This window comes from Ctenopharyngodon idella, chromosome 9, assembly GCF_019924925.1.
Source record: "Ctenopharyngodon idella isolate HZGC_01 chromosome 9, HZGC01, whole genome shotgun sequence".
NCBI lineage: Eukaryota > Metazoa > Chordata > Actinopteri > Cypriniformes > Xenocyprididae > Ctenopharyngodon > Ctenopharyngodon idella.
In genome coordinates, this window is record NC_067228.1 from 5,599,442 (window position 1) to 5,613,733 (window position 14,292).

The 14,292-nt window shown below is 39.2% G+C and overlaps 1 protein-coding gene across 2 annotated transcripts in view; it reads right to left on the reverse strand.

The window, feature by feature from the left end:
• Positions 1-596: 596 nt before the first annotated feature.
• The window catches only part of slc4a3 (solute carrier family 4 member 3), an 83,813-nt gene continuing 70,117 nt past the window's right edge, over positions 597-14,292 (reverse strand). For both annotated transcript variants that reach the window (XM_051906591.1, XM_051906590.1), the window contains exons 13-23: positions 12,700-12,922; positions 12,399-12,617; positions 11,855-12,003; positions 11,506-11,700; positions 7,829-8,041; positions 7,315-7,404; positions 6,934-7,100; positions 6,561-6,814; positions 4,320-4,489; positions 3,599-3,772; positions 597-3,485 (exon numbers count right to left, since the gene is read on the reverse strand). In XM_051906591.1, the coding sequence (XP_051762551.1) occupies positions 3,408-3,485; positions 3,599-3,772; positions 4,320-4,489; positions 6,561-6,814; positions 6,934-7,100; positions 7,315-7,404; positions 7,829-8,041; positions 11,506-11,700; positions 11,855-12,003; positions 12,399-12,617; positions 12,700-12,922 (1,932 nt within the window). In that variant the 3' untranslated portion in view covers positions 597-3,407. The remainder of the gene's footprint in view (positions 3,486-3,598; positions 3,773-4,319; positions 4,490-6,560; positions 6,815-6,933; positions 7,101-7,314; positions 7,405-7,828; positions 8,042-11,505; positions 11,701-11,854; positions 12,004-12,398; positions 12,618-12,699; positions 12,923-14,292) is intronic.

The following is a 14,292-nucleotide window of genomic DNA, read 5'->3' on the forward strand; positions in this document are numbered from 1 at the left end:
ACAGTTCATGTGAGTACAGTGGTTCAACCTTAATGTTATGAAGCGACAAGAATACTTTTTGTGCGCCAAAAAAACAAAATAATGACTTTATTCAACAATATCTAGTGATGGGTAATTTCAAAACACTGCTTCATGAAACTTCAAAGCTTAATGAATCTTTTGTTTCGAATCAGTGGTTTGGAGCGTGTATCAATCTGCCAAAGTCACGCCCCCCAGTGGTGAACTATTGAAATTTCAAAACACTTATGATGTAACGAAGCCTCGTTTACTGAAATCACGTGACTTTGGCAGTTTGATACGCGCCCCGAACCACTGATTCGAAACAAAAGATTCATAAAGCTTCAAAGCTTCATGAAGCAGTGTTTTAAAATCGTCCATCACTAGATATTGTTGAATAAAGTCGTTATTTTGTGTTTTTTTGGCTCACAAAAAGTATTCTCGTCGCTTCATAACATTAAGGTTGAACCACTGTAGTCACATGAACTGTTTTAAATACGTCTTTAGTAGCTTTCTGGGCATCTGGAAGTGTTAATTAACTTGCTGGCAATGCAGCCATCGGATTTTATCAAAAATTTCTTAATTTGTGTTCTGAAGATGAACGAAGGTCTTACGGGTGTGAAACGACATGAGGGTGAGTAATTAATGACAGAATTTTCATTTTTGGGTGAACTAACCCTTTAATGGATAAAATTAAAAATAAAATCAAGTCCCACCTTATATTTTGGCTAAATCTCCTGAGCTACGAAAAGAGCCATTTTTGAGCAATAACATTTGCCTTTGGGAAGCTAACATATGTTGCTAAAGCTAAGATCTGTTGCTTGCCATCCGATGATCCTGCCAAAGGCTTCACACACTGGGAATCCGATTCTTAAGTAATTACAGCTGGCTTGTCCTCATCTAATTTCATCACTCAGCTACATCCCTAATAAATGCTGAGGGACAAAAAATTAAAACCAACATTTTACCATTGGTTTACCCTTTTGGCTTTCGGACAGAGCTATCCGATGACTCAACTAAGATTACATGGCAAAACACCTCAGATGTGTGGCTTCATATTAAGTGCTTCAAAGGCCTGCCATTCACAACCACAGATCTCCCCTTACTGCTCTCAGGCTCGAGAGCAGCACTTAGCTTTGTGCTTTCCAAGAAACTAAACATCTATTCAGAGAAGCGTAGCACTGCATGACAGATATTCCTATATTGCACAATTTCCCCTTGTTTTCACACTAAAAAACCGGGGAAACGACGAGCAAAAAGAAACACATGTGGAATATGTGTTTGTGATGAAATGAGCTAGTGTAGCGTGACTAGACCAAGAAGTCTGTATTACGCACAAACAAATTCAATACACGCATGGACGGCACGCTATTTACAGTCCAAAGGGCGGCTTTCTCTAAAGGCAATTGTCCGAACTCAAAACATGACTGTAATGGAACGATTCTTCCTGTTTTCAGGTCTGTCTTGAGCCTTATGTATGAGACTGTTTTGATCAGAGGAAATGTCTTCATCAAAACACAAAGAAAGAGATGAAGATGTTAAAGGTGAAGTGCGTCATTTTTTTTTTTTCCCCAAATGGAATTGCAAACAGGTGACTCGTACGTCAAACTGCTAGTCCCGCACCGAACTAAACTCATTGGCTGATTGTGTCGGGCTGGTTTGGATGCTCAAACAAACAGAGCAATGTTTTTAATATGTTGCTGCATATTAAGTTAGGTTGGGAGAACACAGAAAATATACACATCACCTTTAAAGGCCTTATCGGGGCAAGGGAAACATAGATTCGGTGGCTTAACAAGGATTTTAAAAGGTCATGCACTTTCTTTTAAAATAGCTTAGTTTGTAGCTATCCTCCATGACCCTGACTAACAATATCGCAGTACGTTTCATCGAAGCCTCCAGTCTAAACTGTAGCAATAAGTGCATCCATACACACTGGCAGTTGACAGCCTTTGGAATAGCATCGATTCAAAAAGTTAGCTTTTATGCAATCAACGAAATCCAAGTTTCTATGGCTTTAACCTATTTCAGCTGAACTGTTCCCGAATACACTGCAGATTAACAGCATAAGGAATGGAATTAGTTCTCTGAAAAGGTCTATATTGAAAACACATGCACACGAATGTACTAATATTTATAATAATAACATATTTGGGCAATAAACCCTATATAAATTCTAAATGCTAAATTTATATATAGCAAGAAAATAGATGAGTTGCTCAAAGAAAAATAAAGTTATCAATCACTCTGGGAAACTTCAAGACAAATAAATCATATTATAATATAATATCAAATATAAAATAAAATACACTTTTAGTAGTTAATCTGTTTAGAACGGAAATCATGTTCGGAGAGATAATTAATCTCTTGAAAATAAAATAAAATAAAATAAAATAAAATAAAATAAAATAAAATAAAATAAAATAAAATAAAATAAAATAAAATAAAATAAAATAAAATAAAATAAAATAAAATAAAATAAAATTTTAGCAGTCATGTCCGGAGGGTTAAATAACAATTTCTTGATAAATAAAATAAAATAAAATAAATCATTTTCAGAGCAATCATGTTCGGAGGGCTAAATAACAATTTCTTGTGAAAATAAATAAATAAATAAACAAAAAATAAAACTAAACTAAATAAAATAAAATAAAACAGCTAAAAATAAAACTTCTCTTTGGAAGGGAAATCATTTTCAGAGGGCTAAATAATGCTTTTTTCCATTAAAGTTGCTGTAAGCAATGTTAGCCATTTGCTAACTCCCACAAGCCACTGAATTCAAAATGACTGACAGGCTGAGAGTGATATCTGTCAGGAAGCAGGGACATTATCTGCATGCTGTTCCATAATAAAAAAAATAGCTTATTGCACCTTTAAACATATTGTAACTACTGCATACATCAATCAAAGTAATTTCACTACTGCATAAAGTACGTCTAAAGGGACTGCACTACTGTTTTCAAGCAACGGGACTGCACAGCAAAGGGATTGACCACTCAAAGGGCACTGAGAGGTCATGCTACTGTAATATTCAGACCCTGTGGTCAATGCCTACAGTACAGTACAAGGCAACAAAGATCTACAGGCAGTAGGTCTGGTCTGGACAGGTGTAACTTATTGGATTTGTCTCACCATCACCGCACTTTGGGAGGTCTAAGGTGCACGGGCCGTATCTATATCTTATATTCAAAGGTCACTGGGCAGCAGCAGTCGAACATGTAGGCCACATTTTTGGAAGGAAGAAAAAAGAGAAAAAATATAAATAATAAAAGTATCCAAAACATGATTTCAAAGAAATAATTCTGAAAGAGGGCAGTACATCAGAGTTCTTCGGATTCCGTACACCTTTCCCATTATGCATAGACCCGCGATCGATCGGTCAGTGAAGAGGTGAGCCATGTGACCTGCATCTAGACAAGCATGTGAATCTCGTTGTATTCATCGCGTCCATCTTCATCAAAATTGGGCGAATCCTCATCAGCATCCAACTGCAAGAACAAAAAATGTTTTAAAATGGAAGCAATACCTGCTTTTGATTGGATCACCAGGTGTAAAGGAGACCACAGACAAACACGAATACAACATAAATAAGCGGACTCACCGCTGCAAGCTCTCTTTCCTCAAAGATCCTGGTCAGGATGAGTCTACGCAGAGGTACGGTCATGATTAGGATGAAGGGAAAGGCCAGAGAGGCTACGGTCGACTTCACCACCCACAGCAGGACGATACACAACAACTGAATGATGGTAAACATGTTCATACGCCAAGTCTTCACCTGTATATGAAACAAGTTATACCTAGAGTTACAATAAGGTCTGAAAACGCTAGTGAAAATGCTTCTATTTTGCATTTATCTAATATAATATAATACATAATATTTTCGTATAAATTATATAGTCAGACACAAATTTGCTTATTTCATGAGCAACTTACAAATAGAGTAGAATATTAAATATTTCTTATTTATTTGTTTTAAATTCAAAATCCTCAAAAAGTTTAAATTAGATTTTCAATACTAGATTTTCAATGTGGTCTCAGGCTTTTGGACCCCTACTGCACATGTGAACTATATACAGTGTTCATATTTGTCAAAAGTGGTTTGTAATTTTAATTTTGGGGATTCTGTGAAAACGTGCAAAATGCAATGGTGATTTGTGCGCCACCTTGTGGGTGCTTAAAAGCTTTCACACAGAATCCAGATGTCAATTTTGGACAAACTTGTAGCATGTACCGTGTGGAAATCGAACACAAACATAGATGATCATCATTGCATTTGTAAATAACATCACTACTAGCTCAAACTCTTGGGAAGAAGTGATTACCTTGGTAACATAGATGTGGTCAGGGTGATGTTTAGCAGGCGTGACCATGAGTGTGATTCGCTCATAAAGCTGGATACCAGTAAGAGAAGTGATGCCCATGTACAGAAATATCCCAAACAGCACAGCCAGAGGAATATGACGCAGCACATCTGTCATCACTATAGACAAACCTGCACAGAAGAGATGGGATTGTCAGAATAAGGGGGAAAAGTTTTTCTAAAAAAGTTTTCAAATTATTCTAAATGTATGATGTTCATGGTTGCCAATCAACACAGCAACTTCTGGTGTTTGTTGTAATTGCAGGTTTTGAAGTAGTAAAAAACATATAATTGCAACTGCAAGCTCCGACTTATTCATTTTGACTGTTGAGACGTCATATAAATACAAATAAAATGACAGCAGCCTTAACAGTTAAAGGTAGTTAAATACTTAAACTTACCATTTGGTGTTATTTTATTATTTTATTGCTACCCGGTGCATTTATCACTTCTTCAACAGAATATGGAGAGGAATTAATGTACTGATGAAATATTTTACTGTCATCGATAACAAAGCCTCACATTAAACCTCTTAAGTCTTACAAACATTGCCATTGTAGCAGGTAGAATCTTGTTATTATAGTAACTTGACTGAACATGAACACACCATTCAAAAATTTAGGGTCAGTACGTTTTTTTTTTTTTTTTAATTAATCTTTTTTATTTAGCAAGGATGCATTAAATTGATTAAAAGTTACTGTAAAGGCATAATGTTACATAATGTTTCAAAAGATTTCTATTTCAAATAAATGCTGTTCTTCTGAACTTTCTATTCATCAACGAATCCACAAAAATATTAAGCAGCACAACTGTTTTCAACATTAATAATAATAAATAATGTATCTTGGGCAGCAAATCATCATATTAGAATGGTTTCTGAAGGATCATGTGACACTGAAGACTTGAGTAATGGTGCTGAAAATTCAGCTTTGATCACAGGAATAAATTAAAATTTAAAATATTTAAAAACAAACAAAAAAAAAACCAAACAAACTATTATTTTAAATCGTAAAAATATTTCACAATATTACTGTTTCTGCTTTATTTTTGATCAAATAACTGCAGCCTTGGTGAGCAGAAGAGATTTCTTTCAAAAACATTGAAAAATCTTATTTCTTATAATTATATAGAATGTGTGGTCACAGGTGTGATAACAAGCTCATCCAATCAGAATTTAGAGTGACACTTTAAATTAGGGTCCAATTCTCACTATTAACTAACTATTAATTATGACTTTTGCCTCAATAAACTCCTAATTACTGCTTATTAATAGTTAGTAAGGTAGTTGTTAAGTTTAGGATTAAGGGATATAGAATATGGTCATGCAGAATAAGGCATTAATATGTGGTTTATAAGTAGTAATAAACAGCAAATACCCTAGTAATATGCATGCTAATAAGCAGCTACTTAAAGTCCCCCGTAGTCAATAATTTTATCCCTCAAAACTCATCTCTGATCACCAAAATTACATATTTAAACGTTTTTGAATGTGAAAAAAGAATGTCTTCATGCCTTAAAATACCTTGAATGTAACTCTACACCCTTGCCTCATTTAATATACACGGATCTATGAATATGATAATTAGCCCCGCCTCCACTCACTCGCACAAGCTCAGACGAGATCCACTCGGTCAACTTCCTGAGGTAAACGCTGCACAATGGTACCGCTTTTTACAACGTTGGACACATAACAGTAATTAATACGATTAGCCTTTTGCTTGACTACGTTATCAAACAGCTAATAATGTGTTGCTAACGTTACACAAACCATGTTCACATTCACGAATCAGACAGCTGCCTTCTAACAATCAGTATACTTAGAAACGCTTTGAATAACTCAGAACGTCAGTGGAGAAAGGCATATGGATCATCATAACATCTTAATATACATCATACACCCGCCATATTGCTAAATTGGTTGTTGCACATTGACATGATTGGTTACAAGGTAGTTTGTGATGTCAGCAACACCAGCGATTTCAAACCGTGGGTTTGAGAATGTCATTAGATCACTGCAGTTTTAAAGAGAAAATACTCTGCAATGGTGTTTACTTATGAATTTGCACATGGTTTGCCTTGAAGCATGTTAAAAACACCAGACATATAAACAACATTAAAAACTTGATTTTCACCACAGGGGGACTTCAACAGTGAGAATTGGACCTTAAACTAAAGTGTTACCTTTGTTTTTAGCGTTTCTTACCAACTAGGATAGCCACACACATCCCTGTCACCCTCTGCTCTTTAACTTCTTGGATCATGGGCTTCTCTCCAGGGGCAGTGGCTTTGCTCATGACTGTCAGAGCATTCACATGAGTCACCGAGCGCACAGTGGCGGCAGTCAGCCAGGGCAGACCAAAGAGTGGGCAGATAGCTCCCAAAGTCACTATCAGAAGCAGGTCAAGATGAAAGCCAGAACCCTTGACCAAACGCCTCTCCTTCTTGCTCACTATCAAGCTGAAGATAGGATGAAATAAATACAATGAGCCACATATTTTATTGCTTTTTCATCTAAGCTTAAATAGAACATCTCAAGATGTTGCAAAAGACTGTACATGTAATGTTAGCTTACTCACGTGGTGATTTGAGTCTCCATGAATATGAGGATAAAAACAAGCAGGGCCGGGATCACTGAGGCCCCCATCATCCAAACTGGGAAAGGCTGTTTATCTCCAAACGGACTGATAAACCAGCTCCGTTTGTCCGGAGATGTGACCGAGAAACCAGAGGGGACGTTCAGCTTCTGCAACCACAAAAAACACAAGCGCTCGTATCCCAGAGATCCCAGGCTTCATTGGTTACAGCGCTCTGCCAAACCAACCACACTGTAATACAGACTCGGAAGAAACCTGGCTCCAATTACAGGCCAGTACTTAATAAGAAGAGGACGTTGGGAGAGGACTTTTTCTGTGGTAATATATACAGTATTCTGTACATGAGTTTAAGAGTGTGGTTACCTGTGTGTATGTATCAGGGATGGTGCAGTCCACCAGCACGGAGATCAGTATGGAGATAGGAATCCCGAAATCACCAATGATTCGTCTGGCCTTTGATGATAACAGATGATACACACACAAACAAACAAAGGATGGGAAACTTTTTAGCCAGCTTTAGCCAATTATAACTGCAAAAAACATGTTTGCAATCAGCATTTTTCAGTAAAAACATCTGTAACACTTTATTTTACAGTGTCCTTGTTATACATGTTACATGTAGTTACTGTAGTATTAACTATAAATTATGCATAATTACATGCAACTAACCCTAAACCAAACCCTTAAATCTTCATATGGAGCTCACAAAAAAAAAAAAAAAAGTAATGGTGACAAATTAGCTTGCTTCTCTTGATTAATTAGCTTCAGATAAATGTATTCCTTTTAACAAGTATATTTTGCTGGAAAGCAAGAAAAAAAATGCTGATTCATGAAATGACATTTCGCTGTGCAGACAAAACAAAACCACACTATATACCTTTCCACCGAGGAATCTGCTGTTACGAAATTTTCGCAGAAAGAAGGCCACAAAGAAGGTTCCCATCATGAGCACTAAGGACAGCAAGGCTGTGTTGGGCTGGTTGAGGATGGGTTCCCCAATCACACTGTGCCCTTGAGGGTCAATGGGTTTGAAGGCAGGCAGTACAGGAGCTGTAGGGTAGCTCTTCATCAGAGGGTGCTCTTGAAACACCTGAGGAACAAGAACACATTTATTTATTTAACCCTCATTTGGATTCAAATATCTGCTAAATTAATAAATGCAAATAAATAACACAGCTTACAGTAACAGCAAAGTACCAACAGCATGCATTGACTTCTTATTTCTTGCTTTCTACTATCTTACATAGGCAGCATCCTAAGTGAAATGAAACCTCGTAAGTGACTGATTTGGAACGCTCTACATGATCAGAAAGTCTGTGCATCACACAAAATGTGAACCTTATAAGAAGAGCATGGGAGATTTGACTCATGATAAAATAAGTGAAGTGACATGTGAATAACCTATTCACCTAATAACCTAGTATGGTAACCTATACTCAGAATTTGTCCTCTGCATTTAACCCATCCATGTTAGTGGACACACATTAGGAGTAGAGAGTAGTGAACACACACACACATACACACTGCAAACCGTGGACACACACACCAGAGCAGTGGGGAGTCATTTTGCCCTATGATTTCAAGGAGTTTGCCATTAACATGTTGCTAAGCTATAAGGCACAGTACTAACTATTTTTATTGCTACTTTCTGATCATCAATTTGTATTCATAATCAACATTTCTCTCATTCACCTTGGAAGACATTTTGTTGCAGTGTATTATGGGAATACCTTCTAAGAACATGCAACGCTGCCCTTGAATTTGGCAAAAAGAAGATACCTTCCTTTTAAAACAGTCTACACATCTAAAGCACACCTACTGTAGGATGCCTTAAAATGCTGTCTACCCTGTTGAAAAATCCAGCTATTAGTGCTGGTATAGTGCTGGTATAGTGCTGGTTAGTGCTTGTATAGTACTGGCATAGTGCTGGTTATTACTGGTATAGTGCTGTCTGTATACAAGCAGTGCTTTGGGCTTATTTCTATATTTTACAGATAAATGATGTAAAGGAAAAATAATATATGATTTAACATATGACTGACAAAACATATGATTTATTGTAATATATAACTGTAAAACAATTAAAAACTTCAATTCTAATGTTTAAGCTCCCTCTTTTTAAAGTAGAATTAAACATTTTAATTGTTTTAGTTACAATTATATTACTGATCGATGTCATCTGAAATTTTGAATAAAGTAAAAATTCAAACTGGTGAAATGTTTCAAAGAATCAAAGGATTTGTCAAATCGGTTAAAACCAATTTAAAAGAACTTGTGTACATTGCAAAACAAAACATTTAGAGATATGAAAACAAAGAAAATTGCCAAATAACAGCATAATCATCAGCAGTTCAATAACAGGGGTTATAAGTTTTGTTGTGGTCTTGCTGGGATCATACCAGCACCCAAAAACAACATATGCTGCTCTACCAGCACACCAGCATCCCATGTTGGGGACCAGCAACCAGCATCCTATGCTGGGAACCAGCAAACCAGCAACCGGCATTCCATGTTGGGGACCAGCAACAGCAAGCCGCATCCTATGTTGGGAACCAGTAAATCTGCAACCAGCATCCTATGTTGGTAACCAGCAACCAGCATCCCATGTTGGGGACCAGCAACCAGCATCCCATGCTGGGAAACAGCAAATCTGCAACCAGCATCCTATGCTAGGAACCAGCAACTAGCATCCCATGTTGGGGACCAGCAAACCAGCAACTAGCATCCCATGTTGGGGACCAGCAAACCAGCAACCGGCATCACATGTTGGGAACCAGCAAATCTGCAACCAGCATCCTATGCTGGGAACCAGCAACCAGCATCCCATGTTGGGGACCAGCAAACCAGCAACCGGCATCACATGTTGGGAACCAGCAAATCTGCAACCAGCATCCTATGCTGGGAACCAGCAACTAGCATCCCACGTTGGGGACCAGCAAACCAGCAACCGGCATCACATGTTGGGAACCAGCAAATCTGCAACCAGCATCCCATGTTGGGGACCAGCAAACCAGCAACCAGAATCCCATGTTGGGGACCAGCAACCAGCATCCCATGTTGGGAACCAACAACCAGCATCCTATGCTGGGAACCAGCAACCAGCATCCCATGTTGGGGACCAGCAAACCAGCATCCCATGTTGGGAACCAGCAAACCAGCAACCAGCATCCCATGTTGGGAACCAGCAAACCAGCAACCAGCATCCTATGCTGGAAACCAGCAACCGGCATCACATGTTGGGAACCAGCAAATCTGCAACCAGCATCCTATGCTGGGAACCAGCAACCAACATCCTATGTTAGGGACCAGCAAACCAGCAACCAGCATCCCATGTCGGGGACCAGCAAACCAGCAACCAGCATCCTATGCTGGGAACCAGCAAACCAGCAACTAGCATCCCATGTTGGGAACCAGCAAACCAGCAACCAGCATCCTATGCTGGGAACCAGCAAACCAGCAACCAGCATCCCATGTTGGAGACCAGCAAACCAGCAACCAGCATCCTATGCTGGGAACCAGCAAACCAGCAACCAGCATCCCATGTTGGAGACCAGCAAACCAGCAACCAGCATCCTATGCTGGGAACCAGCAAACCAGCAACTAGCATCCCATGTTGGGAACCAGCAAACCAGCAACCAGCATCCTATGCTGGGAACCAGCAAACCAGCAACTAGCATCCCATGTTGGGAACCAGTAAACCAGCAACCAGCATCCTATGCTGGGAACCAGCAACCAGCATCCCATGTTGGGAACCAGAAACCAGCAATGAGCATCCCATGTTGGGGACCAGCAACCAGCATCCTATGCTGGGAACCAGCAAACCAGCAACCAGCACCCCATGTTGGGGACCAGCAACCAGTATCTTATGCTGGGAACCAGCAAACCAGCAACCAACATCCCATGTTGGGAACCAGCAAACCAGCAACCAGCATCCCATGTTGGGAACCAGCAAACCAGCAACCAGTATCCCATGTTGGGGACCAGCAAACCAGAAAACCAGCATCCCATGTTGGGAACCAGCAAACCAGCAACCAGTATCCCATGTTGGGGACCAGCAAACCAGAAAACCAGCATCCCATGTTGGGAACCAGCAAACCAGCAACCAGCATCCCATGTTGGGGACCAGCAAACCAGCAACCAGCATCCCATGTTGGGGACCAGCAAACCAGAAAACCAGCATCCCATGTTGGGAACCAGCAAACCAGCAACCAGCATCCCATGTTGGGAACCAGCAAACCAGCAACCAGTATCCCATGTTGGGGACCAGCAAACCAGAAAACCAGCGTCCCATGTTGGGAACCAGCAAACCAGCAACCAGCATCCCATGTTGGGGACCAGCAAACGAGCAACCAGCATCCCATGTTGGGGATCAGCAAACCAGCAACCAGCATCCTATGCTGGGAACCAGCAAACCAGCGACCAGCATCCCATGCTGGTCCCAGCATGCAAAACTTATCTTATGCTGGTGACCAGCAATGCTGGATTTTTCAGCAGGGTAGGTAGGCAGCTCACTAGGTTTTGCACATGCTGGTATTGGTGATGTTAAATCTGTACCTTAATTAGCTTAGAGAAGGTTTCAAAGATGAAAATGAGAGAGATGAGAAACGCAAAGATCTCCTGGGTGAAAGGGGAGATGTAGCGCACGAGGAAGCTCCCCTCCGCTGCCACGATCACCAGGACAATGAAGATGAGCCAGAACCCGATCCACACTCGGCCTGTGAGATATTCGAAGCCCTGCGCCTGGCAGAACTGATAATGAGGAAGAACAAAGAAGGAGCGATAGGAATGATAGCAAAAGAAAAAGAGAAGGAAGATACAGGAAGATAAAAGGAAGACCAATGTTAATGTAATGGAACAACCTCCTTTTTCTTGTAATGTTTGTACCATAAAGATAAAAAAGTACCTTATAAAAAGCCTCCTCAAAGACCAAAAGTGGTCCAGAGAAGCCAATTATGAGCAAGGGCTGTCCTGCTAGCAGGGAGAACAGCACTCCCACTGTGGCTGTGGAGATAATGAGCTCAGAGACTCCCATCATGCCTTGTGTCTTCTCACCTAAATAAATGAGAATATAAAAACATGATATTATACTATAGAAGCCCATTACTGCCACATTAGAAAAAGAAGTCATGCTCTGATAAATCGTAATTATGACATTAATAGTTGAAATTTTGACATAGTACGTCATAATTCTAAGATAAAATGTCAAAATTATAACATATAATATAACATAATTATGAGATAAAAATGGAAATTGACAAAGTGAAGAGTCATTATGACATAAAAAAGTTGAAATTATGACAAAATGTCAATTATGAGATAAAAAGTCAGTTATGATGAAATTATAATATAAAAATGTTTTTAAAAATTATGAGACGCTAATCATAATGGCAGAAAGGGATTCTATATTATACAGACTCCATTATCAAAGATAAAATTGCCTTACTTGCCTAATAAACCTCCAAAGGTGATAGTGGGCGAAAGAGCAGCAAAATAAATGAAAATGACAGCAGCAAAACATTGTGTGTCCATGGCGTCCTTCAGGTCGCTTATGTAGCGTGGATAACGGCGGCGAATATCGTGGATCAGACCTCCAAAGGGAATACCAGAGCGCTTGAGAGGGTCAACATCAAACTGATCCTCCTCCTCCTGTTCATCCGTACTCACGTCTATAACACAAAGAGTACAGGTCAACATTAACAGAACAGACAAACTGGAAAATGTAAATCACGAATGAAAAAAGTATTTCACCTTTGGTCTCCTGCTCAGCTCCTGTAACAGTACTGCCGCATTTTTTGTACTCCCTCTCTTTGCGCTTGCGTAGCATCTGTTTCTGGAAGGAGGCCACGGTCTTCAGCAGGTCTTTTCCCTCAACGTCCGATGGTGGAATTACAATACTGCAGTCTAAGAACTCATTGATTCCATTAAGCAGGTCCTGGCGGTCATCAGCAAAGTATGCTACCTCATGGAAGTTCTGTGGAAGGTCAAGAAAAACAGTGAAAATGAGTGGTTTAACAGTTACAAGGAGATTGAATTGCTTAGAAACTTTTGACCAGTTGGTTGCAGTCCTGAAACTTCTCATCAGGCCATGGTCTTAATGACACATGCAAAGTTTCATTTCAAAATGCAACAGCAAAGCCAAGACAAAGTCTCACTTCCAGTCTGTTGGCATTGTTGTCACATTTATTTGAGATTTACTGTAGAAAGGGTTGAAAATCAAACATCTCTATGATCTTTTTTGTGAGGCTTGGTCTAAAGATCATTTAATCTTCTCCAAAATAGACAACAGTTTTCAATAAACTTCTATATGGCGGATGGGCCATAATTTGAAACTTGACAAATGGGCTATCATATGACAGAATGGAGGAATAGGAGAAAACCAGAATCATAATTTTGGGTCAAGGCATTCTGAAGTTATGATTAAATTTTTTGCCATGAAACTGATTAAACACTCTCAGGACATGATGCCAGTGATACCCACAAAGTTTTGTTTCAGTTTGCCAAAGCATTGGTGAAATATAGACACATTTTCTGTTTGGTGGCTTTGCCATAAAATCCAAGTATATTGAAAGTCCTTTCAGTCATTTTTGTGTAGTTTGATCCAAATATTATCTGACCCAATTTTGGAGACGATTGGACAAAATTTGCAGCAGGAGTACCGAAAAACAGTTTTCAATAAAATTTAAAATGGCAGCCAGGTAATAAGGTGAAACTTGACAAATGGGGTATCGTTTCACTTACTCAAGGAATATGAGTAATCCAGAAGCGTAATTTTGGGCAAAGGTATTTGGATTTCATTTTTATGTCATAAAACTGTTTAAGCCCTCTGAGGACATGGTAGCATTGATACCACCCCCAATTTGCCTAAGCCCAGGGTGCTCATTTCTGTTCCTGGAGATCTTAATTAGCTTGTTCATGTGTGTTTGATCAACTTTGCAGGAAGGTAGATCTTCAGGAACAGGAATGAGAGCCTCTGGCCCTAGCATTGCAGAGATATATGCTCCATTCCTGTTTGGCAGATCCACCACAAAATTCATTACAGGTTTATAGAAGAATAGGAAAAAAATCCATTCTGGAATTATGTGACTTGGTCTCAAGATCATCTGACACAATTCTGGAGAAGAATGGGCAAAATTTATAGGTGGTAGTATAAAAAAGTATTTGTTAAAATCCAAAATGGCAAAAAATCTAGCGAGAAATGTATCTGAATTGAACCGAACCAAGAATCATAAAAAACAAGAATGCAACTTTCTATAACAGTGATTCTCAACCAGGGGGCTGTGGTCCAGTAGGGTTTAAAATATTTCAAATAAGACAAAGCAAGCATTAAAATAAGGTAAAACA